Consider the following 27,752-nt stretch of genomic DNA (forward strand, 5'->3'; position numbering starts at 1 on the left):
GTCGATTCTAAGCTTCCTGGAGCAACCGGAAGTGGTTAAATCACCCTAAAAGTGTTTGCCATACCCAACCTGCAGTTTGTGATATATAGTGCATTCAACCCTGTGTAAATCAGTCAGTTCTTAACGTATAGACTTAAAACTCAGGATTCTGTAAAAGCATACCCCGATCAGGATATGTATTTACTTATAGCTTCCTGTGCCAACCGGAAGTGCCTTAAAATGGGGTCATAGGTGCTGTTCCGAAGGTTTAAAAAAGTCAGATCTTTCCAAAACTTTAAATATGTGAATCGGTCAACCCTCATGAATTGTAAATCAGTAATTTCTCTAAACAGATGTCAAAGAAAAGCTCTCACACACACACACACACACATGATGGAGTGAAAAAGTATGGTGCTTAAAGACACACAGAGCCTTAAATGCTTTTAGGGGGGATCCAGACTTCCATACCCGCTCTGGGAGCGCTATACTACCGCCCCAAATCAATGGGTGCTGGCCTGAGTGATTTATGGAGGTTTTCAAAAAATATTCTATGTTTTTTCTTCTGGAAAATATTTTATGTTTTTTCTTCTCGAGTCAATGGCCTGAGTGATTTATGGAGGTTTTCAAAAAATATTCTAAGTCCCAAACTTTTCGTGCACCTGGTATTTTTTTTGGGTTACCAGGCGTCATTTTTCAAAACGGTTGAAATTGCTTTTAGGGGGCATCCAGAGTGTCACATGACCGGATAAGGTAACTATTCTTGTTCTTCTTGTAACTTTCCGGTAGGCTAGAAGCTTTCCGGTGTTTTGCTGCTCGACACAGGTCGACGCAGGTATTGCACTTGATTTATCGTTATCGTAACCGTAGGTGCAGCCAAGTGGAAATATGAAAGCTTTCTAGCTATTTCGCACTGACGGTAATTTGAACACAAGAACGTTTCTAGTGAAAAGGTGCTTACACTCAGAGCCATGTATTTACACTCAGCCACCCTAGCCTTATTACGGGTTAACGTTTTGGTAATTTTGGTTGGCCAACAAAATGTAAGACTACAATGACTGCATACGTTTCCCCAAATGTTATACAGCAAGGCTGCCATTGTATTTTCAGTTACATTCTGGTCAATAAAAATGGTTTACACGTTTATTTTTTAAGAAATACATGGAACTACAACAGAATAAAACACCATTAACCATCATGCATTGCTTACATTCATTCTATACTGAAAAGTCTGTTCAGAAAAATCGAAAACAGTACATATAGGCATAAAACCACAATGTTTTAATAGGGATTAAAAAAAGACAATATATATATATATAACCTCTTATGGTTATATGGTTAAAAAAAGAAAAAATCTATATATTCATAACGTAAAATAAATAAATACAGGCGATCGTGTCTATGGTTGTTGCAACGGCTTGTGTGTCGCCTACTGGTTAAATTCGTGTCTTTTCGCACGAATTAAGTAGCACAGAAATTAGTGTATTTTCAAACGAATTGAACCACCCCAAAAATGCACAAAAACGCACGAAATCTGCTGAAATACATTATGTACATATATGCGCGAATTGAATGTGAGGCTGGGCTGCATCATCATCAAGACATTTAGTACAGTCTTCCAATACATTAATCATGAGTCAATTACTTTATACCATTATGGTAATTAAGGCTTTTTAATGCCACTGATGGTAAACAACAACTTTGTGTCCAAATTCCTTTTCATCAATATAATGGTTAACGTTCTCTGTAGAAGTTGCAGAAAGGAAAATACCTACTGTAGCTATGTAGGCTTCCTGCTGGCTACCAATTGTCACAACAACAAAAAAACATAGCTTGTTTTTTTAAATCGAAATTAAACTAGCATGTGCAAAATTATCAGGTGTGAAGGTAAGACCCAGATGCAGACCATGTCGAAGAAACAATAGTTTAATACTCAAACAGGGGCAAGCAATAGTAACTTAAGTTAACTCTACCTACATGAACATACTACCTCAACTAACCGGTGCCCCCGCACATTGACTCTGTACCGGCACCCCCCTGTATATATTGTTATTTTTTAATGCTGCTCTTTAATTACTTGTTACTTTTATCTATTATTCTTATGTATTTTTTTTAACTGCACAGTTGGTTAGGGGCCGTAAGTAAGCATTTCACTGTAAGGTCTATCTATACCTACATTTACATTTACATTTAAGTCATTTAGCAGACGCTCTTATCCAGAGCGACTTACAAATTGGTGCATTCACCTTATGATATCCAGTGGAACAACCACTTTACAACAGTGCATCTAACTCTTTTAAGGGGGGGGGGGGGTTAGAAGGATTACTTTATCCTATCCTAGGTATTCCTTAAAGAGGTGGGGTTTCAGGTGTCTCCGGAAGGTGGTGATTGACTCCGCCGACCTGGCGTCGTGAGGGAGTCTGTTCCACCATTGGGGTGCCAGAGCAGCGAACAGCCTTGACTGGGCTGAGCGGGAACTGTACTTCCTCAGAGGTAGGGAGGCGAGCAGGCCAGAGGTGGATGAACGCAGTGCCCTTGTTTGGGTGTAGGGCCTGATCAGAGCCTGAAGGTACGGAGGTGCCGTTCCCCTCACAGCTCCGTAGGCAAGCACCATGGTCTTGTAGCGGATGCGAGCTTCAACTGGAAGCCAGTGGAGAGAGCGGAGGAGCGGGGTGACGTGAGAGAACTTGGGAAAGTTGAACACCAGACGGGCTGCGGCGTTCTATTATACCTGTTGTATTCAGCGCATGTGACTAATACAATTTGATTTGACAGTACAAGGCAGGCAGCGGTCAGTAACCAGAGGTGTGGCAACGGTACCGGACGGCAGGCAGGCTCAGGTTTTGGGTCAGGTTTTGGGTAGGCAGAGGTCAGAAACAGGAGACAAAGAACTGTGACATATGAGTTTAACTCTGGAAACATTAATGGTGGGATATATACGAAGAGTACGGAGCAACAGAAGATGAACAGCAGAGGACCTAATAATCTTGGAGATGGGAAATGGGCCAATAACCTGGGGGGAGAGTTTGGGAGATCCACCCGGAGTGGCAGATCCCGGTTGGACAACCATACCTTCTGCCCTAGCCGATACTGGGGAGCTGGGGTCCGATAGCGATCCTCTTGTCTTCGATACCTTGAGGGGGTATTGAGGGCCAATCGGGCTCTCCTCCAGGTAAAACTACAGCTGCGGACAAACCTCTCGGCAGAAGGTATGCCAACTTCTTCATCCTGCTCGGGGAAGAGCGGAGGCTGACAAAATCCAGGGATATGTTGGACCAGGGGTTGTGGGGGTGACAGGCTAGCCTGGAGGAATTGGCCCACTCAAGACCGCGGAGCGGAAAGCGTTAGACACGAACATCTGGTTCTTGACCCCCCCCCAGGTTTTGGCTAGGACCTGTTCCCCTATACCCCAGCTGAGTGGCGTCGCCAGGCAAGAGGTAGGAAGGGTTGTCTTGGGCTCCGGGGTGGTAGCAGTGAGGTTATAGCGGTGAGAAAAAACATTCGGCTTGACGTTCTTAGGCCGGTAGAAGGGGGAAAAGTTGAACTGGGTAAACAGCCCCCATTTCGCTTGCCTGGAGTTGAGGCGATTGGCGGAGTGGAGATACTATAGATTTTTGTGGTCTGTACACACAATGAACAGATGCTCCGCCCCTTCAAGCCAGTGCCTCCATTGCCATAATTCCTCTGTGGCGTTGAGGCGGTGGGAGAATGCGGTGCAGGGATGCAACTTCCAATCCAGGGCAGAACGTTGCGACAGAACAGTCCCCACTCCGAAGCATTAGCATCCACCACAAACTGACAGGAAGGGTCCGGATCAACCAAGATCAGAGCTGTGGTGAAGCGCTATTTCAGGTCCCGGAATGCCCGGTCAGCGGCCGGCAAGGATGCTGTAATCCCAGATAAAGTGGCGATAAAAGTTGGATAAACACCAGGAGGTGTTGGTGGAGTGGTGGAGCGATGGAAATCGCTCCAGAAGGCGCTGGAGATCCTGCCGGACATGGAGCATGGAGCATGCAACAGCAAAATGAATTCATCAAACAGTGTGCTTAAGCATCAGACAAGCTCAGTGCATATTTAGTGGGTTTCTTCAAACACATAGGGTGTGTGTCTATATATGGAAAAATACATTTTAACATTTAGACCAATCGATTGGTGGAAAGAACAGGAAGACTAAGTCAACACAGATTTTTTCCCGTTGGGGACATCCCTAAAATATACCATCTACTGAAGTTGTAAATCATTTACACCTCTGGACAATATATAGATTTGACACAGTATCAACCCAATAGTAGCCTTGGTGTGCAGGTTTTCAATTGTGGCAGGGTGGGCATATCCATTGTAAGGCAGGATTCTCCATGTGTCGATGGTAAATGCTGATGGATACCCCAGCACAGGAGGTGTGGTACCAACTGGAGCATGTGGAGCATTCCATCTGTGAAAGTACAAGTCAATTAGGCCATTGATTCCATCATATGATGTCACAGCTGAAAGGATAGCTCAGCAATCCACGATTTGGTTTGTTTAACTAACCACTGCCATTCAATTCTAGATGAAATCATTGACCGACAATCCATTCAAGAGATGATGGAGCCATTAATGTGGCGAAGAGGGGAAATTGACAGTTAGGTGAAGAAATTACAATTAGCATTTGTTGGCAGTGACTTGTTAAAAAAAATTGAAGTCTGCTTTAAATGTAATAAAACGTTTAAATGAGTGAAATTACTTATCCATCCCTTTAAGGTTATGAACATATATTTACTACAAAACTCAACACCCCCTTAGACCACAGTAAAAGAAAGACCACAGCAATTGCTGTGTACAATTATTCTCACCCAGTCTCCCCCCTCATCTGTTGCACAGAAACTGCAGTAGAGTTTCCTGTCAAGTTCTGAAAGAAAAAAGGAAACATGTCAGCTATATCACATATTGCCTTAGGATAATATACTATATACAGTTATTGCCAAATATATGGTCACCCTTACAATTTTCTGAAATAAATTAGTTATTTCTTCTAAAAGATACAAAAATGTTTACGTGGATTTGAGAAGTTTAGTTGGCCTTTGCCTCTTTCAGCAGTGGGGTCTTTGTTTACCAACAACCAAATAATTTACAAGAAAATGACAACCTCCCTACAATCAAACATGGGGAGGTTATGTTAGGTTATAGACTACTGGGGAATTATAATGTAGTCGGTCAGCTACTTTGACATCCATGTAGGCTGAAACTACAACAAAATGTTGCCAAGCTCAAACATGTCAGGTAAAACAATAGTGCTATCCAACATTATTAATAGTCTATTAAAGTGGGGCCAGGACAATGTAGCAACAGTAAATTAGATAATGCAGCAGTGACTTGGTCTTGGCTGCTGGCCTCAATCACCTTATTTCCCATCACACGGTACTGACACAAGGAGCAGTGTATGATGTAGACTAGGCTACAAGTCTTCAACTTTACATTGTCCGATTGTAAAAAAGTGATAGACAATCTCACCTTTGTCCAGGATCTCTTTGGCCACCTCCATTCTGGCACCACCGATGTTAACATGCATTGGGACAGTTGGGTCACGTAGTGCCTTCTCCCTCTGCATTAACTCTCTGGCCATCTAGGTAGTACATAAAGGACAGACAATGGGATAAATATGTCTACCTTCTATAGGGCCATTGGGAATTATAAGATCGTGTGAAAGCAGGCCTCCAACTGCCTTGTCATCCTAACAATAAATCATCTGATTCATTGTGTTAATCTTACACTTTGGAAAACCTTTGTTGCTGTAATCATGAAATCAAGGCAGCACACTGGTGATGATTTGATGATATTACACCAACATTTAATTTAGTGTTTGTCACATAGCAACCAAGTTCTCTATTGACCTGGGTCATATTCATTAGTGGACACCATAGCACATTGGTTAGCAACAGAAAAAAACTGTTTCTTCTTGAACACATGCACATGGTTCCCTTCCCATTTCAGACCATTTTCTTAGGCATGCACATGACAGGTGGGAAATTTATACTAACTTGTTATGCTAATCTAATCCTTTCAATGGAATGACTTTGGCTAAACCCTCAAAGATCTGTTAATGTGAACATTGGGTGCATTTGCTTTTGAACCACTTTTGGGTGGCCTACCATTAAGGGTTATGCACAGATTTCTAAGATAACAAATTTGCCTACTGATTTATCCTGGGAACTATTTAGCATATGAACTCACCAGCAGCACATAAACTCCACAATTGTAGCCGTCGCTCTGCTTGGTGTGTGGTATTGTTGTCGCCTGCCAGGGAACATTGCTGAAAACAGATTCTGTCCCAGTTCTGCGGGTTCGTTCGTCAAACCAGTATCTGTTTGGGGAGGAAAACATGAATTGTTTGTACATAGCCCATGACATTCTCTCACTGTTATACTTCCAAAAACATTCATACAACTGCATAACACATGAATGGCTGCTCATGAATGAAAATGGGATGCCTTAACTGAAATCAATAATGCTTTATAATTGTGTTCATACCATACAACATTCATAACATGAACACATAGGCTAATTAAGTCAATATGCAACCGGACCATAAATGTTAAAGTAGTCTCAACATGGACAGCTCAATTTAACTTGTATGGCGGATATTGGAGAAATGGTCAAACAATAGTTTTGCCTGACCATACAATAGATGTACTCAGTGGTGGAATAGTACTGGGGTGGAGAAATCAGAATTAGCTAAGTAACATAGATAATTAAGATGCCTTATCTGCAGAACATGCTTATATAATTGAACTGTTGAACTCGTCATTAGAATATCTTCTTTCCGACTTTGGTGTTGGCAGCTGCACTGCCTCCATCATATGGGCCTCAGTCACCTTTGGCCCAGAGAGGGGAGAAGTCAGGCTTGTCTTTCACATGTCCCCATTGCAATGCAGAATATCAGCAAGGAATATGGCAAAGGAGGTAAGAAGGAAACATTGCTTCCATATATGAACATTGCATCCTTCACTCATGCTGCCAAACATACCCTTGTAACACTCACCATCCTACCGATCCTCGACTTTGGCGATGTCATTTACAAAATAGCCTCCAACACTCTACTCAACAAATAGGATATAGTCAATCACCGTGCCATCTGTTTTATCACCAACGCCCCATATACTACCCACCACTGCGACCTGTATACCCTTGTTGGCTGGCCCTCGCATCATACTCGTCGCCAGACCCACTGGCTCCAGGTCATCTAAAAGTCTCTGCTAGGTAAAGCCCCGCCTTATCTCAGCTCACTGGTCACCATAGCAGCACCCACAGCACGCACTCCAGCAGGTAAATCTCACTGGTCACTCCCAAAGCCACTTATTCCTTTGGCCGCGTTTCCTTCCAGTTCTCTGCTGCCAATGACTGGAACGTACTGCAAAAAAAAATCACTGATGCTGGAGACTCTTATCTCCCTCACTAACTTTAAGCACCAGCTGTCAGAGCAGCTCACAGATCACTGCACCTGTACATAGCCCATCCCCATACTGTATTTATTTATCTTGCTCCTTTGCACCCCAGTATCTCTACTTGCACATCTACTATTCCAGTGTTAAATTGCTGTATTGTAATTACTTTGCCACCATGGCCTATTTATTGCCTTACCTCCCTTATCCTACCTCATTTGCACACTGTATATAGACTTTTTCTACAGTATGTTTTTTTATTCCATGTGTAACTGTTGTTTTATGTGTGGAACTGCTTTGATTTCTCTTGGCCAGGTCGCAGTTGCAAAACTTCTCAGCTAGCATACCTGGTTAAATAAAGGTAAAATAAATACAATTATTAAAATGATCTTTTTACCATCTTAATCTTTTATTTTTATTGGCCTTTCTGAGATATGGCATTTTCTTTCCAACTCTGCCTAGGCCAGCATCCTGGAGTCCCCTCTTCACTGTTGAGACTGGTGTTTTGCGGGTACTATTTAATGAAGCTGCAAGCTGAGGACTTGTGAGGCGTCTAGTGTCTAGTTTGAGAAACAATGTACTTGTCCTCTTGCTCAGTTGTGCACCGGGGCCTCCCACTCCTCTTTCTATTCTGGTTAGAGACAGTTTGCGCTGTTCTGCGAAGGGAGTAGTACACAGCGTTGGACGAGATCTTCAGTTTGTCAATTTTTCGCATGGAATAGCCTTCATTTCTCAGAACAAGTATAGACTGAGGAGTTTCTGTAGAAAGTGCTTTGTTTCTGGCCATTTTCTACCTGTAATCGAACCCACAAAGGCTAATGCTCCTGATACTCAACTAGTCTAAAGGAGGACAGTTTTATAGCTTCTTTAATCAAATAGCCTTTTAAAATTATAAACTTGTATTAGGTAACACAAAGTGCCATTGGAACACAGGAGTGATGGTTGCTGATAAAGAGCCTCTGTAGATATTTCATACAAAATCTGCTGTTTCCAAAAGTTATTTACAACATTAACAATGTATTTCTGATAAATGTTATTTTAATTGGACAATTATTTTCTTTAAAAAACAATGACATTTATGTGACCCCAAACTTTGGAACGGTAGTGTAGTTTAAGTATAACTCACACTTGTGTGATAAGTGTGTCTCTCCTCATTTGATAGTATTTAGAATTTCCACCACAGTATCCAATTGTCATATTTGAGTAAAAGTAAAGAACTTCATATAAAATGACTGAAGTAAAAGTGAAAGTCACCCAGTAAAATACCACTTGAGTAAAAGTGAAAGTCACCCAGTAAAATACCACTTGAGTAAAAGTCGAAAAGTGTTTGGTTTTAAATGTACTTAAGTATCAAAGGCAAATTTAATTGGTCAAATATACTTAAAAAACTGAAAAGTTCAAGGATAAATCATTTCGATTTCCTTATGTCAGCAAACCAGAAGGCAAGATTTTCTAGTTTGTTTGAATTTACAGAGCAAGAAGCACACGCCAACACTCAGACATAATTTACAAACACAGCATGTGTGTAGTGAGTCCGCCAGATCAGAGGCAGTAGGGATGTTTGAATGGGACAATTTATGTCCTGCTAAGCATTCAAAATGTAACGAGTAGTTTTGGTGTCAGGGAAAATGTATGGAGTAAAAACGACATATCTTTAGGAATGTAGTAAAGTAAAAGGGGTAAAAAAAATATCAATATCAATAGCAATGTAAAGTACAGATACCCCTAAAACTATTTTTACACCACTAGATTGACCATACCTGATGTGCTTCACCAGGTTCTCGCTCATATGGCTCTCTGTGTTAGGGGAACCAGTAGGGTCCAGGACAATGGCAGAGTGGGTCCTGCGATTGACATACTAAACAAACACAAGCGGTAATTCCAAGTCAGTATATCAAAATGGCCTCAAACATAACATATTCAAGAATAGTACTGTGTAATCTCTAACTAAAATGGTAAATCTTGTGGAGCTTACCAAGAGTATCCAGTGGTAGTTTCCCACGTTGCAAACTCCAATCAAGCAACTGTGCTGCTCCAGACTAGTCTACAGGAATAGGAGTGAAGATACATTTATACGATGTGGCAGGCAATATTTTGTCAGGAAGGTGGCAGTACTCCCTACATTGACCAGTCTAGCCTCTTATTTAGAAACATGACACAAAAGCAACTCTGCGGACATGCCTTTACCTTTGACAAGGTGTTCTTGCGCATCGCCACCTTATCCCCATGCAGGATTATCCCTGCCACAAAGTGATCCACAATAAAAACGTCCCCCTCCACTTGAAGGTCAACCCTCTTCAGTTGGAGGTAGAAGTCAATTACCTAAAGCAGAATGGCATATGGTTGGTCAAAGTTAACATGATGCCCAGGCAATACAGTCAGCTCAGGCAACAAATCTAATTGTACTTTATACCAACTGCACGCATGGAAATTTCATACAATTCAACCATAACATGTGGGGGACCTTAACATACCTCCCCACTAAGCCACTCATTGGGCTTCAACGTCAGGAAGTCATGGAGGTGCAGGATGGCAACGGATCCCTCCAACAAAATCCTTGCGGTTGCCCTGTCCACTCCATCCGACGACATTGCCCACAGTTGCTTCACCTATACAAACAGATTTTGCCCTTCAAAAATGGGGTCCAAACTGCCTGACTGTACAGATGCAATCAACATGCATTAGGAAAACATGCAGAATATAACAAAAACAGTCCCATTCCACTTACTCTATTCTCCAATTTGTCATCCCTGCTGGGGTGTTTCTCAGACAGAGACTGTTGGAATTGGTCACCCTATTGAATAATGGTTACAGTTCAGTTTGGGACAGATCTGCATTTTGTGTTCACGGATATACATTAAACCCATGAGGATCACATGGTTTAGTAAAATGGTTACCATTTTAACATACCCAAATAAGAAATGTAACTAAATAGCAACACATAAGACCGACCTGTTGATGAACTGTCGATTGCTCTTCCTGGTGTTTGGTGCCCGTCTGGACATGCTCCTTGGTGGCACACTTATGGCCAGAGCGTTTTGCGGCCAGATGCCTTGTCCTCAGCTTAATTGGCATAGGACTGTCCACACTTCCGCCAATGGCCAGTACAGCTGCCAGTCGGTGGACACACCTCTGGGCACTGTCAGATGCAGAGCAGGAGCACGTCTCCGTTGGCAACAGAGTAACCACATGCTGCTTGTCGGAGAAGCCCTGGTAGAGGAACGATTTGGTGCTTGGCACCAGGAGGATTCGTCCTTTTGCCACAATCATCCTGGCTAAGGCCTCCGCTCCAGTTTCTGCCATGACAACCTCGTCCTGTGCCACACAGAACTGGATGCCTTCGGCAAAAGATACCATGTCTTCCTCTGACATGTGGTAGGGGAAACTGGTGGTGGGCATTCGCCTGGAAAATTGCTCATGGCACTCAGGGGTCAGGTGGAAATTCCCTAGATTACAGTAGGCCCGCAGCACCTCCCTCAAGGCATTGGTTTGGAGTTGGTAGAGTAGATAAACCAATTTATCTACTCTGACCTTCTTCCATCCAACCAATGCCTTGAGGACAGCATTGAAGCTCTCTGAGCAGTTGTTGGTAATTCCATCTGACTGGATGCCCAAGCTGTTGAGCACATATTGTGCGCTCTTGTCCATGGCATCAGAGAGCGACTGATCGAAATAAGCCTTGAAATCAGGGCTCCAGTGAAGGCACACACTCTCCAGTGTGCATTCGTATTCACTCCTTGTTTTTGTTGCCAAGAGCTCTTTGATGGCCTGCTGGTAATCGGCCACAGCTTCAGCACCCTCTGACCCCATCTTGTGCTTCACATTGTTGGAGATGTGGTTCCAGCAATTAACAATCCTGGCTTGCGGCAGCACAGACTGGATTGCTCCTTCAATAGCCGCCTCACGGTCTGTGCAGAAGATTGCTGTGGATAGTTGGGGAAGGAGTGAAAGGATGGTGCGAAAGAACTGTTTGTGGTTTTCCATGTGCCGGGTGGTGTGAATGAGGAATGCCAGGGGAAGGATAGGTGCCTCTTGAAATGCAACATGACGGAAAACAAGGGGTGAAACATAAAAATTCCCCAGGTCAAAAGTGGTGTCATAGTGAAAAATGTGTGCTCCTTGGTGTTTGCTTTTAATAACTGCCTTGGCCTCTTCAACCATTTCTGGTGCTGCCACCACCAGAAGGGTTGCGGGTCTAGTCTCCATATGGGTGATAAATCCGGGGAGAATGTCACCCATCATATGTGTTGCCACCAACTCGTTCCGGTCCAAAACAGTGACATCCCTTGCTCGACGAATTGTGTTTTTCACTTGTGCCAAGTTGCGAGGTTGGTAGACTGGCATGAATGAAGCATTTGGGGGTGGTGGTGGGTTATTGGTCATGTCTGAGTATACTTTACCAGGTGTTTCAGTCTTTCGCCGGCATATTTCATCCATAATTGAGGTAGCCGATCGGATGAAATCCCTTGCTTGCTGCTGTTGGCTGTTGCCGTGGGGGTGGGGGACATTGGAGGGTGCCTCCTCACCAAAGTAGTGAATTAGCACAGGAGAATCAGGCTGGTGAAGCAACTCATACTCCCTTTTTTTTAACCCTGGTGCTTCCTTTCCTGCATAGTACCGCACCCTTAGTTTTGGTAAACGGCAAGGAAGGCTGTGGGATCCCTTCTGAATCCATCTTTTTTGGTCCGCCTTCCAGTCCTCACATGACAAGGAACTACCTGCAAACAGAAAAATGTCTCCAGGCTTGGGGTGGAGTGGTGGAAGGTGGGATACCTTAGCAGGATCAACCGTTTCAATCATTTCAGCTGCTTGTGCTGGTGTTAAAGGCAGCTGCCGCGTGGTGTATACTTGCTGTGGTAGTGATTGGAAGACCTGGGGTGGTGATGGGGCAATCTGGGAGACGGAGTGGGCTTGTGCATTGGCCAACCTTCCCTTACTCCATACGTCGTAGAGTTGACGGCGATAGCTGAGGGTGTTAGACCTTTCCAGTTCAATTACTATCACAGAAAATATTCAATTTTCCTGATGGTAGCTCGCTGCTGTAACTTCCTCTGGTGAGAGGCCTAGCCTTTCAACAACTGAGGCAATGTCATCAAAAGTTGGGGCCCTCTTTCTCTTTGGCATTCTGACAAGGAAAATGACATTGGTATAACTATTGATATTAAGACAGTTAACTAACTATATGGAATGTTATATGGAAAAATATCCCTAGTGCTTCAAATAGTTTACCAAGCCAGACTGGAGTACATTCAGAATGAAATTGAGACCCGTTACATTCTACATAAATTACATCATTTTTATTTAAAATCTGCATGCAGAATTTGACATTAAAGGTAAAGGATTTAAAGTGAATTCTATCATTTGATCAAATTAACCATATCCCCCCTGTAATCAGTGATCATTTCTAAATACATGACTTGCCAAATCATGTCTAATCAATGATTACTTCCAGGGAGGATGGAATTACGCTATCATTCATAACCAGTGGGCTGCAGGTATAAGGGACATAAGCAGTAGCTAGGGGACCACCTATCATTATTATTAGGATGTATTAACTAAAGAATTCAGTCACTTACTATTGTATTAGAATAGTAAAATACACAAGGTGAAATTGAGATTTGGTTATGAATCAGCAGTTGGTTATCTAATAAAAGGTGAAATTGAGATTTGGTTATGAATCAGCAGTTGGTTATCAAATAAAAATTTGTAACATACACAGTAATACCTAACAAAATGTTTGTTTGTAGCTCCCACAATGCAGCAATACCTAACAATAGAAAACACAATCTTAAAAAAGTATATAAGAAATATCATAACAAGTTGTGTAAGTCACTGAGTCACATGTCAGCTACAAACATTTAGATAGGTAAGTTAGTCTAGCCAGTTAAACTTCTAGTAATAATGCCCCAATACGGATTGTGTTAAGTCACTCTCACTCAGATATGGTTAACAAACATAAGTCTTGGTAAATGTGTAAAATTTAAGGAAATTCCCTGCAATACTGCTCCATGGCAAAATGAGTGTAATTGCATGAAATGTTTTATAAATGTTTATTTCTCTCCACAGTCAGGGAGGGGCCTAAAATGTTTTGCCAGTGAGGTGGGGGCGCACCCCAACAAAATCTCAGTTAGGGCCCCCAAAAGGCATGTTAAGATCCAAATGAACATCAGAACATAAACAGAGGGGGACCTGGGACTTCATCCACAAATCATCTCAGAGTCAGTGTTGATCTAGGACGTGTCTCATCTTATTCTTGTTGTAAACTGCAAAACTGATCCGAGAGGAACACTTCTACTCTGACACAGTTGATACGTAAGGCCCCAGGTTAGATTGAATGTTGACACTTGACCCCTGGGGATGAGTGGGGTTATATGGGTATCAAACTTCATGCTAATGAATTTACCTGGAGTTGGAGTGATGAGTTATTGCTGACGCGGATGACGCAGAGGCTCAAGTGTTTCCACTGTACGAGATATCTGTGGAATGGTACAGACAGTATACAGGTCAGAGGTGAAAAGTATATTATATGCAAATAAGACGATTGGGATGTTGAGCTGACAATAGTGGCTTGCTCAATCTTTACATATATCCCTCCTTTCTTCCTTCCTAAAAGTAATCACTGATTATAAATAACTACAAGGGTTAAACCCATGTAGTGCAGCACTTGGTTTGACCTGCCCAATCCTGTCTAAGCAGTGATAGCTTTATTGAGGGAGGAAGGAGTTGGGCAGTAATTAGTACCAAATATCTCAGTTCTCCCAAAGTGCACCCATTAAATTCTCAGCATGTAGAGGAAATATGGTTCAAAGTCATTTTAGGCCATGCATGTGCAAATCTAAATGCTTTTACACATATGGCAAATGATATTATGTGCGCCCTTCAGGAGAAGTGAGTGTTTGATGTCATTAAACTGAATTGAAATCATGATCATTAGTTATTTGTTACACAGACATCCTACCAAAATATGTACAAATATTTACAGGCCACTCAAAACGACAAATGAATAAAGACTACAAACGAAATGCTTCACCCACATATGAAACATATTCAACGTATGTCTACATGAACAACTAGTGATATTCAGATAATATATGCTATTTCAGTTGTCTTTGATTGGCATTTCCCCTCATCCCAATTCACATGTTATGTCTACATCGTGTACAACCATTCCATCTAACTGCATAATAGGCCTGCCAACATTGGACAAGTGCCGGAGAAAAAACAGTCACATGCTAGATCAAACAGTGAAATACCAAAGTTTGGCGGGATGTCATCTAGAATGTGGAAATTTAAGGCCATATGCAAGGGGTCAAAGGTCACAATTGGCCAGAATGGGAAGTATCATCAATAACCAGACACTGGATGCATTATTAGTATATTTATTTACCACAAATTGTCAGATATAGTTTTAGTAGTTCATGAATGTCTTTGGACAGGAAAGTTGTGGTTAGCTAATGGGCCACTTTCAACAAAAAGGAGAAAAGAAAGGTTTGTTTTTTGTATAAAAGCTAAAAATTACTAAATGTTTTCTGATAGGGTATCCTACATCAAAGGAGAATTGTCCTTAGTGGTGCTGCAGACCACCAAAATGTACATTTCCATAACTGTACAGGCAAAAGATTATTAGGGTAATTCATGCATGTTTGTCTGATAAAGCATTCAGTCATTCTGGTAAATTAAAGGGTATTTCACCTGCATGTGTTACATTCTGGCCCTAAAGATAAGAAATTGGACCGTTGACCCATTGATCATTCTAAAATCCAGATGACCTCCACCCATATGGTGTTCATCACCCTATCATTTCATATAGCATGGATGACTGACTGCAAAAATTAAGGGAAATGACACTGAAATATAATTTGGTGAAATGTTTTCATTACACTACTTTTGAAATGTGAAGAAAAGTCTTACATTTTAGATTGGAAGGTCACATCCTTTCACTTCAATTAGATGGCATGTGTATGTTAAAATTATATTTACAGGATTTTTGGCATGTCATGTGTAAAATGTAATGCTATAACAAATAAATCTTACCAGTCACAACGGTGTCAATGAATTGTTGGAGTCACGTTCCAGATTGCAGATGATTTTTAAGGCAAATGGAGACTGATTAGATTAACCTTGATTTATAAATAACTACTTAATATTATTTGTAGCTCAGTAATTCACTCACAGTTCACCCTTGATCGATCACAGTCTTTATGCTCTAGAACACAGCAAAGGAGTCAATCTATGATTTCAAGCACTTATAACGAGCACCTAGACTACACACACCTGTGTAGCATTGACTGCACTTCTTCTTGCACTAATGTGTGGTCAATTAGACATTAATGACAAGAAATGACTAGACACCTTGTAAATACTTGACTTAACCATTGTGTATTCTTAACATTCTGTTTACTCCCCTTGTTCCAAGGGTCAAAAATTACCCGCATTCACTGAACCACTCAAATAAAGCAATAAAGTCCAAATCTATTTTGAATGAATAAACAACCTGTCATTCATCACAAACTTTGTGAATATCTGGGGTTTCCAGAAAAACTGTATTTAGTCAGTGGACACCACTTGTTTTTATTACAACACACCTGTCATTATTGTTTTCTTTACTAAAGTAGAGGTTTATTATTATTATTATTATTAAGGTATTGCAAAGGTATAAACAAATTTTTTTTCAAGAGAGAGCACTTGTGTAGCCTAAGACAGTAGCAGAAATGTGCAGAAAGTAGTTTTGAAATAATTTTATTGAAGGGAACAATAACAGTCTTGAGCTTTTTTGAAAAAATAGTGATATATTCTGATATACAAGTACAATGAGGAAGTCTTCTCTAGTCTTCTCCCATTTTTTTTTTACCATTGTCCTCACCTGCAAGGTGTATAAACAACAAGAATAAATAAGAATAAAATAAGATAATAGATACAAAACAAAAATGTGATGACCATAAATCAATCAACTCTAATTAGCACATGTAGGACAGTATGCAAGTGTGTGTGCGTGGACTTTGCAGATGTATTTCTCACATGTGCAGCACATAGCATTTGTTTTACAGCTGTTCTTTGGGGGGCAGAATTGGCATCTCCTCCTCTTGCCTGCCCCATCTGCAGCCTCAGGTGGATCAGGACAAGATTCAGCCCCCTAAACAGCTTTTTCAAGCACTGCAGAGGCTGCTGTGAGGTGGAGGCGCTCCCTTCTTTGAATGTGTGGGGTTATAAGTGCCTTTCCCAGCTGCTCCAAGAACACCTTCATGTTGTTTATTTTATCAGGTATCCAGGTATGGTTGATCTTGTTCAATATCCCGAAGGCATTGTATGAGTACACATCAATGATGTTAAGGAAGATGACCAGGGGCCAACAGGCAGTCATCCTCCTGCAGCTGTAAGTTCCAATCACCTTGTCCAGGTTGTCCAAGCCTCCTTTGTTGTGGTTGTAGTCCAGGATGATGGCTGGCTTCCTGTCCTCACGATCACTGATCTCAGCCGTTTTGTGCAGTCTCCTCAGGAGGACCACATTCTTGTTCCTCTTTGGCAGTGCGTATCTGGTAGCAGGGAAGTATCTGGTAGCAGGGAAGTATCTGGTAGCAGGGAAGTCAGACGCAGGAGAGCAGAACTCGGTAATAGCCAGAGCAGTTTAATAAAAAAACGTAACGGCATTAAAATTAACAAAGACATATGGGTAATATAACACAAGTGCACAAGCACTTACAATAAACAATTACCGACAAGGACATGGAGGATACAGAGGGTTTTAAATACAACATGTAATTTGGGAATAAAAACCAGGTGTGTGTAAAACAAGACAAAACAAATGGAACATGAAAAATGGATCGGCGATGGCTATAAGAACGGTGACGTCGACCGCTGAACACCACCCGAACAAGGAGAGGCACCGACTTCGGCAGAAGTCGTGACAGTGGTGGTAAGGGTGAAGGCAAACTTTGATGAGAAGGCCTCTCCCCCCTTGTTGCGAGGAGTGCAGGGGGGAGCTAAGGCTTGTTCTTTCTAACTGTGCCAACCATGGTAATCTTCCTCTTCAGGAGCTGCTGGCTGAGTTCATAAGAGGTAAAGAAATTGTAACACGTGACATTGTGCCCCCTCAGTCCATCTGTCACATCAAGCACAAGCCGCATCCCCTGGTTCTTCTTCGGGCCTCCACTGGTCAGCTTCCCTTTGTAGACTCGACCCCGCCCTGTGCAACTGGGTACTGGACTTCCTGATGGGCCGCACCCAGGTGGTGAGGGTAGGTAACAACATCTCCACTCCGCTGATCCTCAACACTGGGGCCCCGCAAGGGTGCGTTCTGAGCCCTCTCCTGTACTCCCTGTTCACCCATGACTGCGTGGCCATGCACGCCTCCAACTCAATCATCAAGTTTGCAGACGACACTACAGTGGTAGGCTTGATTACCAACAACGACAAGCCTACAGGGAGGAGGTGAGGGCCCTCGGAGTGTGGTGTCAGGAAAATAACCTCACACTCAACGTGAACAAAACAAAGGAGATGATCGTGGACTTCAGGAAACAGCAGAGGGAGCACCCCCCTATCCACATCGACGGGACAGTAGTGGAGAGGGTAGTAAGTTTTAAGTTCCTCGGCGTACACATCACGGACAAACTGAATTGGTCCACCCACACAGACAGTGTGGTGAAGAAGGCGCAGCAGCGCCTCTTCAACCTCAGGAGGCTGAAGAAAATCGGCTTGTCACCAAAAGCACTCACAAACTTTTACAGATGCACAATCGAGAGCATCCTGTCGGGCTGTATCACCGCTTGGTACGGCAACTGCTCCGCCCACAACCGTAAGGCTCTCCAGAGGGTAGTGAGGTCTGCACAACGCATCACCGGGGGCAAACTACCTGCCCTCCAGGACACCTACACCACCCGATGTCACAGGAAGGCCATAAAGATCATCAAGAACAACAACCACCCGAGCCACTGCTTGTTCACCCCGCTATCATCCAGAAGGCGAGGTCAGTACAGGTGCATCAAAGCAGGGACCGAGAGACTGAAAAACAGCTTCTATCTCAAGGCCATCAGACCGTTAAACAGCCACCACTAACATTGAGTGGCTGCTGCCAACATACTGACTCAACTCCAGCCACTTTAAGAATGTAAAAAATGATGAAAAAATGTATCACTAGCCACTTTAAACAATGCCACTTTATATAATGTTTACATACCCTACATTACTCATCTCATATGTATATACTGTACTCTATATCATCTACTGCATCTTGCCATCTTGATGTAATGTATCACTAGCCACTTTAAACAATGCCACTTCATATAATGTTTACATACCCTACATTACTCATCTCATATGTATATACTGTATTCTATACCATCTACTGCATCTTGCCTATGCCGTTCGGCCATCGCTCATCCATATATTTTTATGTACATATTCTTCATTCCTTTACACTTGTGTGTATAAGGTAGTTGTTGTGAAATTGTTAGGTTAGATTACTCGTTGGTTATTACAGCATTGTCTGAACTACAAGCACAAGCATTTCGCTACACTCGCATTAACATCTGCATGTGACAAATTAAAATGGATTTGATATAATTTGATTTGGAATTGATTTGATCTTCCAAGCGTAGCTGGATTGTGCGTAACAGGCCACCCATATCATGATGCAATACTTTGCTGTCTTGCTCGTCATATACTGCCGAAAAGGACAGCAACCTTTTGACAAAAGAAATCAGTAATTATTATCAGCATCACAGAAAACAATCACATAAATCAATGATATTATAGCAATACATAATACAATTAACAGTGAAAATCACTTACGTTACAGATATGAAAATACAAATGTACCTCTGAATGGAACCAGTTGCTCATCCACTGTTACTTCAGGCCCAGGGTTGTAGAGGTATGGCAGACGCTTCTCACCCACTTCTCCCAGACCTCTCTTCTTGCCGCAAGATTGTCTCTCACACGTCTTGCAAGTCTTGACTCACGGTTATCAAATCGTACTATTCTTGAGAAATTGTGAAAAACATTCAGTGGCATCGTGACACGGACAATCGCCCTTCCACTCTCTGCATCCTAAATGCTGCCATCCTGCCCTGGTTGTCATATGGTGACAAGGACCATGTTATTTTGCTGTTTAAAAAAAAAAAAAGATCTCTTTCACCTTTGGGGATTTCTTCTTCATCTGAAGATGATGCATTGTACTCTGGGTTGTATTATTCCCCATCTTCTTCTTCAGATACCTCTTCCTCTTCTAAATCATCGTTCTCTTGTTCCTCCTGGACAATTGAAAAAAACAGATCTACGACCTGTTGGGGACTGAAACGTGAACTCATGGCTTCAGCCAAGAGAGAACTGGGGGGACTGTCATCTGCAGCACCTTTATAGCCTCTGACTGCATTCCCCACAACTAAACAATGGATGGTTTTGTTGCAGACCAATAGATTGAGTCCATTTTGTCTGAAATAGCTTTTATTTTGTCTGTGACTCATGTGTGGGGTTGTGGAGGGGAGATGTTGCAAATTAACCAGAAAGTTATAGTTTTGTCGGAATCAGTAGCACACATAATCTCTATTTCTCCTTGTGTGTCTGTCTGTGTGTGTGCGTGTGAGAGAGAGAGAGTCTTTGGGGTTTTGTGTTGTGTGAATGATTGTATAAATGCCGTGTAAAAAAATGACCTTAAGACAATCTTTGTACCCTGGTGGTGTACAGTTTTAATGGGAATATCAACAAAGGCGATGTTTCACTTTTTCTAATGTTGGGGTCACTCTAGGAAAAGTAATCAAATATCAGGTTGAAAAAATATTATTTTGAGGGTTTTCTCTGCTGATGAACACAGTGGTGGGTCATTTTATACCCTTAAGACATCACAGGGGTTAAGAGGCAGGGATGGGGTGAATTCCATTTCACTCATCAATTCAGGAAGTACAATGAAATTCCAATTGCCAACCTCTTGAATGCTTTCAAAAAGGATGTTTTTTTTAATAGGATTTGGAATTTGGTTTATTTTCTGAATTGGATGGAGTCACTGGCTTACTGGTGCTCTTTCATGCCGTCCCTAGGAGGAATGCGTCACTTGAGTGGGTTGAGTCACTGACGTGATTTTCCTGTCTGGGTTGGTGCCCCCCCTTGGGTTGTGCCGTGGCAGAGATCTTTGTGGGCTTTACTCTGCCTTGTCTCAGGATGGTAAGTTGGTGGTTGAAGATATCCCTCTAGTGGTGTGGGGGCTGTGCTTTGGCAAAGTGGGTGGGGTTATATCCTTCCTGTTTGGCCCTGTCCGGGGGTATCATCGGATGGGGCCACAGTGTCTCCTGACCCCTCCTGTCTCAGCCTCCAGTATTTATGCTGCAGTAGTTTATGTGTCGGGGTCTAGGGTCAGTTTGTTATATCTGGAGTACTTCTCCTGTCTTGTCCTGTGTGTCCTGTGTGAATTTAAGTATGCTCTCTCTAATTCTCTCTTTCTCTCTTTCTTTCTCTCTCTCGGAGGACCTGAGCCCTATGACCATGCCTCAGGACTACCTGGCATAATGACTCCTTGCTGTCCCCAGTCCACCTGGCCGTGCTTCTGCTCCAGTTTCAACTGTTCTGCCTGAGGCTATGGAACCCTGACCTGTTCACCGGACGTGCTACCTGTCCCAGACTTGCTGTTTTCAACTCTCTAGAGACCGCAGGAGCGGTAGAGATACTCTTAATGATCGGCCATGAAAAGCCAACTGACATTTACTCCTGAGGTGCTGACTTGCTGCACCCTCGACAACTACTGTGATTATTATTATTTGACCATGCTGGTCATTTATGAACATTTGAACATCTTGGCCATGTTCTGTTATAATCTCCACCCGGCACAGCCAGAAGAGGACTGGCCACCCCTCATAGCCTGGTTCCTCTCCAGGTTTCTTCCTAGGTTTTGAACTTTCTAGGGAGTTTTTCCTAGCCACCGTGCTTCTACACCTGCATTGCTTGCTGTTTGGGGTTTTAGGCTGGGTTTCTGTACAGCACTTTGAGATATCAGCTGATGTAAGAAGTGCTATATAAATACATGTGATTTGATTTGATTTAAAATGGTATTGAACGCAACCTGGCAAAAATATAATCCTTGTCTGCAAAAGCCAACTTTTACCTGGGGGCATGCTTTGTAGACCATTCAAAGGCGTTCCGATACCTTGTCCCCAAGACAAAACCCACATGTTATGATAGCTTATAGACAGTAGTATGCAAATTTATGGACAAAGTTCCAATATTAAGATTTTGGAATAACATTTCTAGGGTTTATTTGCTGGTAATTGGAAACACGTCCCTTTCGAATTTCGTCCCCCATTCCTAAACACATCCATCCTATAGTGTAGGTTTTGAAGATTCATAATCTATGCTTGTAGTCATCAGAAGAAGATTGAGGAACGGTTGGTGGACCCAAGAAGTACAAGCCCCCACGCCATTCTCCAACCTCTGAAATGTTGTCTTTGATGTGTACATTTTGAAGTAGCCCTTAACATGTATTCTCTGTCTGTCTGGTAGAGTAGTGGTTATGGTGTTTGCTCCCCAAACCAGAGCTTGAGAGGTCAAATCCAGGGAGAGCAATTTTTAGACAGCCATTTTTGATGTTGCCTTTTGTGGGCATGAAAGAGCTAACTTGAGGTGTGTAGGGGGGTAGAGGGTAGTTCCCATCAAATAGCAAGAAATGAAGTGACACCTTGTGTAGAATGTCCTTTAATAGAGTTGTGATAACATATTATGTCGTGGAGTAACAATATAATCCTTGTCTGCAAAAGCCAACTTTTACCTGGGGGCATGCTTTGTAGACCATTCAAAGGCGTTCCGATACCTTGTCCCCAAGACAAAACCCACATGTTATGATAGCTTATAGACAGTAGTATGCAAATTTATGGACAAAGTTCCAATATTAAGATTTTGGAATAACATTTCTAGGGTTTATTTGCTGGTAATTGGAAACACGTCCCTTTCGAATTTCGTCCCCCATTCCTAAACACATCCATCCTATAGTGTAGGTTTTGAAGATTCATAATCTATGCTTGTAGTCATCAGAAGAAGATTGAGGAACGGTTGGTGGACCCAAGAAGTACAAGCCCCCACGCCATTCTCCAACCTCTGAAATGTTGTCTTTGATGTGTACATTTTGAAGTAGCCCTTAACATGTATTCTCTGTCTGTCTGGTAGAGTAGTGGTTATGGTGTTTGCTCCCCAAACCAGAGCTTGAGAGGTCAAATCCAGGGAGAGCAATTTTTAGACAGCCATTTTTGATGTTGCCTTTTGTGGGCATGAAAGAGCTAACTTGAGGTGTGTAGGGGGGTAGAGGGTAGTTCCCATCAAATAGCAAGAAATGAAGTGACACCTTGTGTAGAATGTCCTTTAATAGAGTTGTGATAACATATTATGTCGTGGAGTAACAATATAATCCTTGTCTGCAAAAGCCAACTTTTACCTGGGGGCATGCTTTGTAGACCATTCAAAGGCGTTCCGATACCTTGTCCCCAAGACAAAACCCACATGTTATGATAGCTTATAGACAGTAGTATGCAAATTTATGGACAAAGTTCCAATATTAAGATTTTGGAATAACATTTCTAGGGTTTATTTGCTGGTAATTGGAAACACGTCCCTTTCGAATTTCGTCCCCCATTCCTAAACACATCCATCCTATAGTGTAGGTTTTGAAGATTCATAATCTATGCTTGTAGTCATCAGAAGAAGATTGAGGAACGGTTGGTGGACCCAAGAAGTACAAGCCCCCACGCCATTCTCCAACCTCTGAAATGTTGTCTTTGATGTGTACATTTTGAAGTAGCCCTTAACATGTATTCTCTGTCTGTCTGGTAGAGTAGTGGTTATGGTGTTTGCTCCCCAAACCAGAGCTTGAGAGGTCAAATCCAGGGAGAGCAATTTTTAGACAGCCATTTTTGATGTTGCCTTTTGTGGGCATGAAAGAGCTAACTTGAGGTGTGTAGGGGGGTAGAGGGTAGTTCCCATCAAATAGCAAGAAATGAAGTGACACCTTGTGTAGAATGTCCTTTAATAGAGTTGTGATAACATATTATGTCGTGGAGTAACAATATAATCCTTGTCTGCAAAAGCCAACTTTTACCTGGGGGCATGCTTTGTAGACCATTCAAAGGCGTTCCGATACCTTGTCCCCAAGACAAAACCCACATGTTATGATAGCTTATAGACAGTAGTATGCAAATTTATGGACAAAGTTCCAATATTAAGATTTTGGAATAACATTTCTAGGGTTTATTTGCTGGTAATTGGAAACACGTCCCTTTCGAATTTCGTCCCCCATTCCTAAACACATCCATCCTATAGTGTAGGTTTTGAAGATTCATAATCTATGCTTGTAGTCATCAGAAGAAGATTGAGGAACGGTTGGTGGACCCAAGAAGTACAAGCCCCCACGCCATTCTCCAACCTCTGAAATGTTGTCTTTGATGTGTACATTTTGAAGTAGCCCTTAACATGTATTCTCTGTCTGTCTGGTAGAGTAGTGGTTATGGTGTTTGCTCCCCAAACCAGAGCTTGAGAGGTCAAATCCAGGGAGAGCAATTTTTAGACAGCCATTTTTGATGTTGCCTTTTGTGGGCATGAAAGAGCTAACTTGAGGTGTGTAGGGGGGTAGAGAGTAGTTCCCATCAAATAGCAAGAAATGAAGTGACACCTTGTGTAGAATGTCCTTTAATAGAGTTGTGGTAAAGTATCAGTGATAAAAGTATAAATTATTTGACCTTCCATATTATTAAAAACCAGACAGCACAACTTTCTTGTTTGTTTATTTAAGTAATAGCCATGGGAACATTCCAACATTCAGACATAATTTACAAACAAATCATGTGTTTAGTAAGTCCGCTAGATCAGATGCAGTAGGAATGACCAGGGATGTTCTCTTGATAAGTGTGTGATTTGGACCATTTTCCTGTCCGGCTTAGCATTCGAAATGAAACAAGTACTTTTGGGTGCCAGGGAAACTGTACGGAGTAAAAAAAATATTATTTTCTTTAGAAATGTAGTGAAGTAAAATCAAAAGTTGTAAAGAAACAGAAAGAGTAAAAGTACAGATACAAAAAAACACAGATATAAACGGAATGTAGTGGAGTACTTTAAATACATTTTTGTTAAGTAATTTACACCACTGGACTTGAAAGGAACACCTCAATTACCTCGACTAACCGGGCCCCCACACATTGACTCTGTACCGGTACCCCATGTATATAGCCTCGCTATTTTTATTTTACTGCTGCTCTTTATTTATTTGTAACTTTTATTTCTTAATTAACCAACAATTTCCTTTTTAGAAAAATATGTGTTAAGGGCTTGTAAGTCAGCATTTCACTATAAGGTCTACATATGTAGTATTCGGCGCATGTGACAATTTGATTTGTTACACATAAAAACATGTTGTGAACCTGGTGTGACATTATTGAAGCCGTGCTGACACCTAGTGGACATCAAGAGGACCTACACTACACACACATATACACACACACTATAACCTTAAAACAGATAGGATGCTTTACATACGTTGCTCTTTTTTATTAGACACTAATATATATGTCCAATAAACAGACGTTCAAAAGTCGCAATGTAAAGCAAAAACGACTGGAAAGTTCTTCAAAAGCAGCTGTAGTGAATCAAGCATCTTGGGGTTAACTGAAATAGGTCAAAGTATATATTTGAAATGTTCTAATTAATTTAATCTTTATTTAACTAGGCAAGATGAACTCAACAACACAACACAGACACAGTTTACCTGCTATGTCTGGGAAACAGGATTAACACCGACAGAACTTGGCAAAATACAATGCATATTTCTGTACTACGAGTAGGTATATACAGTATCATCGGTAACAATTGTGTACAAGCCACCTAGCTAATAAAATACTGGGGCTTGCGGTCATTAGTTACATTTCAACCACAGCGATTCCCCAATTGAGGCGCAACAGAGTTCACCGGGGAATGCAGGAACACCGGAAATAATAACTAAACCAACGAACGAGAAATGGCGGAGGCTACCAGAACGAAGAGAGACATTTTTTCCGAGTTAAAAACGTAATTACAGAGCTCACTCCCAACCCGGTATGTCATTCTACTGTTATACGACTGTATGCGTTGTTTGTTGGCAACCTTGATATTTACGGAGTTTTTGGAACGGATTCCTGTTGGAACGTTCCACAAATTATACCCACCCATAAGGCATACCCTTCCCAGTCACATTTTATATTTCAATTTAATTCAATTTCAATTATATTTCAATTAAATAGCCTAATGACAGCTAACTATCATAACCAGGTATTACTAGGAAGCAACTTGCTTGAGCGACGAAGGCTATGTATCGCTAACTAAACCAGGCAGTTTGTTTGGATGTTTTCTGTTCTTAATTTTAGTGACAACAAGCTAACAGCTTGATGGTATACAACATTCAATATTTCTCCCGCCGAACAATAGAGATTTGATAGTTATAAAAATGAACAAATTTCTTGACTTACTCTCTCCGACTACCGCCTTCAGTCCGCTTGGAGCCATCTTGACACTTCCGTGTTGTCGATTCTTTTTCTCATGCAACTTTTTAACTGGCTGACATAATCATCATCATCATCATAATCATCATACGTCGTGTCCGCTTCGTTTATCAAAGCAAGAAACGTGTTCAAATGCACTCAAAATTAATAAGCAAAGAAGAGTTTCCAATTTGACTAAAGTGTTATTAATGTTCTTCATGAGTACATTAGCATTAAAACAATAGTAATTTACAGTAGGTCTCTGATATAGGGTAGGAGCAAAGAAAATAAGATTTTCTTGTGGTTTGGGTGCGAAACATCTTTATTTCAATATATTTATTTCATTATGATGACATTCTCTTAACTTTCAGCATAGATTTCTAGTGATGCTGTTGAGCATCACTAGAAATCCAATTTAGAATCGGAATCTCATTACATTAGAATCAATATGACAATTAAAGGATCAGTTGAGATCCATCTCCAATAGGCTACCTGTCCTGTATGTGAGTGACACCAAGGGTTGTGCTGCCATCCTGACCAACAAAGAGTGTAAGTCCAGCTTCTGTAATAGATATAGATACTAAGCATTAGCATTCTCTATTGAGTAATGTGTCATGCTTTACATCCTACATAGGCTAGGATTAATCTGTGTTCTTGAAACCAGCATCAAGTTCAAAGCACCTTCCATGGGAGGAGGGAGCTCAAATACTGAGCCCAAGCTCTCCACACAGAGATTTTCAACCACATCCTGGCCATCCAGCCATGTGTTCCCGACCCGAGTCAACTGACCGGTAACTCTGGCTCTCTCCTTTGCCTTCGGGTTCTGACTGGCATTGCATCCAGCAGCAGCCCCCGCTTCATCGCCAGCTGCCTTCTCAGGGTGTCATCTGATGAATCTGAAATACATTGTGGGGTTCACTTCAAATGCCAAATGATCTTTGGTGGTTGCAGTTTGATGAGGATGGTTAATTGGTGCATCTCTGTGAGTTAGTTGGTGTGTTTGCCTGATAAGTACAAGCATATTAAACAGCGGCCGTTAGGTTAACCACACAAGTGTAAGTCTAACTGATAAAATAATTTATATGGTTGAAAGATAATGATTAAATAATTCCACTCTGAAACCTTATAACTGTATGAAATTGATTAGAATCATAAAATTATAATCTGATGATGTGTGTAGTTTTAGTCAGAATTAGGTTAAACACTGTATCTGTATAGTGGAAAAACACAGACTGTCTGTGCAAGGCGTAGCTCAGGATTTGAACTTGTATGGGGGGTGCCGAAGAAAGATACCGAGAACAGTTAGACTGTGTTTGGACCAACCTGGCTAGGCCTCTGCGAGACTTCGGAGAGGACAGGGAGAACTTCTCAAGGTTTCTCTAATCTCGCGGGGAATGGAACTGTCGGCTGGGTAGGGATACACAGTGGTGAGAACCATGAAGAAGGATAAAACTCACATACTGTTTGTGTGTATGTACAGTGGGGAGAACAAGTATTTGATACACTGCCGATTTTGCAGGTTTTCCTACTTACAAAGCATGTAGAGGTCTGTAATTTTTATCATAGGTACACTTCAACTGTGAGAGACGGAATCTAAAAAAAAATCCAGAAAATCACATTGTATGATTTTTAAGTAATTAATTAGCATTTTATTGCATGACATAAGTATTTGATCACCTACCAACCAGTAAGAATTCCGTCTCTCATAGACCTGTTAGTTTTTCTTTAAGAAGCCCTCCTGTTCTCCACTCATTACCTGTATTAACTGCACCTGTTTGAACTCGTTACCTGTATAAAAGACACCTGTCCACACACTCAATCAAACAGACTCCAACCTCTCCATGGCCAAGACCAGAGAGCTGTGTAAGGACATCAGGGATAA

General features: G+C 41.7%; 1 protein-coding gene and 1 long non-coding RNA gene across 3 annotated transcripts in view; both read right to left on the minus strand.

Annotated features, from left to right (window-relative positions):
- Positions 1–25,955, minus strand: part of LOC139564814 (syntaxin-binding protein 2-like) — a 62,212-nt gene extending 36,257 nt beyond the window's left edge. For both annotated transcript variants that reach the window (XM_071384658.1, XM_071384657.1), the window contains exon 1: positions 25,859–25,955. In XM_071384658.1, the coding sequence (XP_071240759.1) occupies positions 25,859–25,895 (37 nt within the window). In that variant the 5' untranslated portion in view covers positions 25,896–25,955. The remainder of the gene's footprint in view (positions 1–25,858) is intronic.
- Positions 24,130–25,021, minus strand: LOC139564815 (uncharacterized). Its single transcript, XR_011672828.1, has 2 exons — positions 24,894–25,021; positions 24,130–24,340 (listed from the first exon to the last, which is right to left on the minus strand). It is a non-coding gene; the product is annotated as an uncharacterized lncRNA (long non-coding RNA).
- Positions 25,956–27,752: the final 1,797 nt, after the last annotated feature.

Source organism: Salvelinus alpinus, chromosome 36 (assembly GCF_045679555.1).
Source record: "Salvelinus alpinus chromosome 36, SLU_Salpinus.1, whole genome shotgun sequence".
Lineage (NCBI taxonomy): Eukaryota > Metazoa > Chordata > Actinopteri > Salmoniformes > Salmonidae > Salvelinus > Salvelinus alpinus.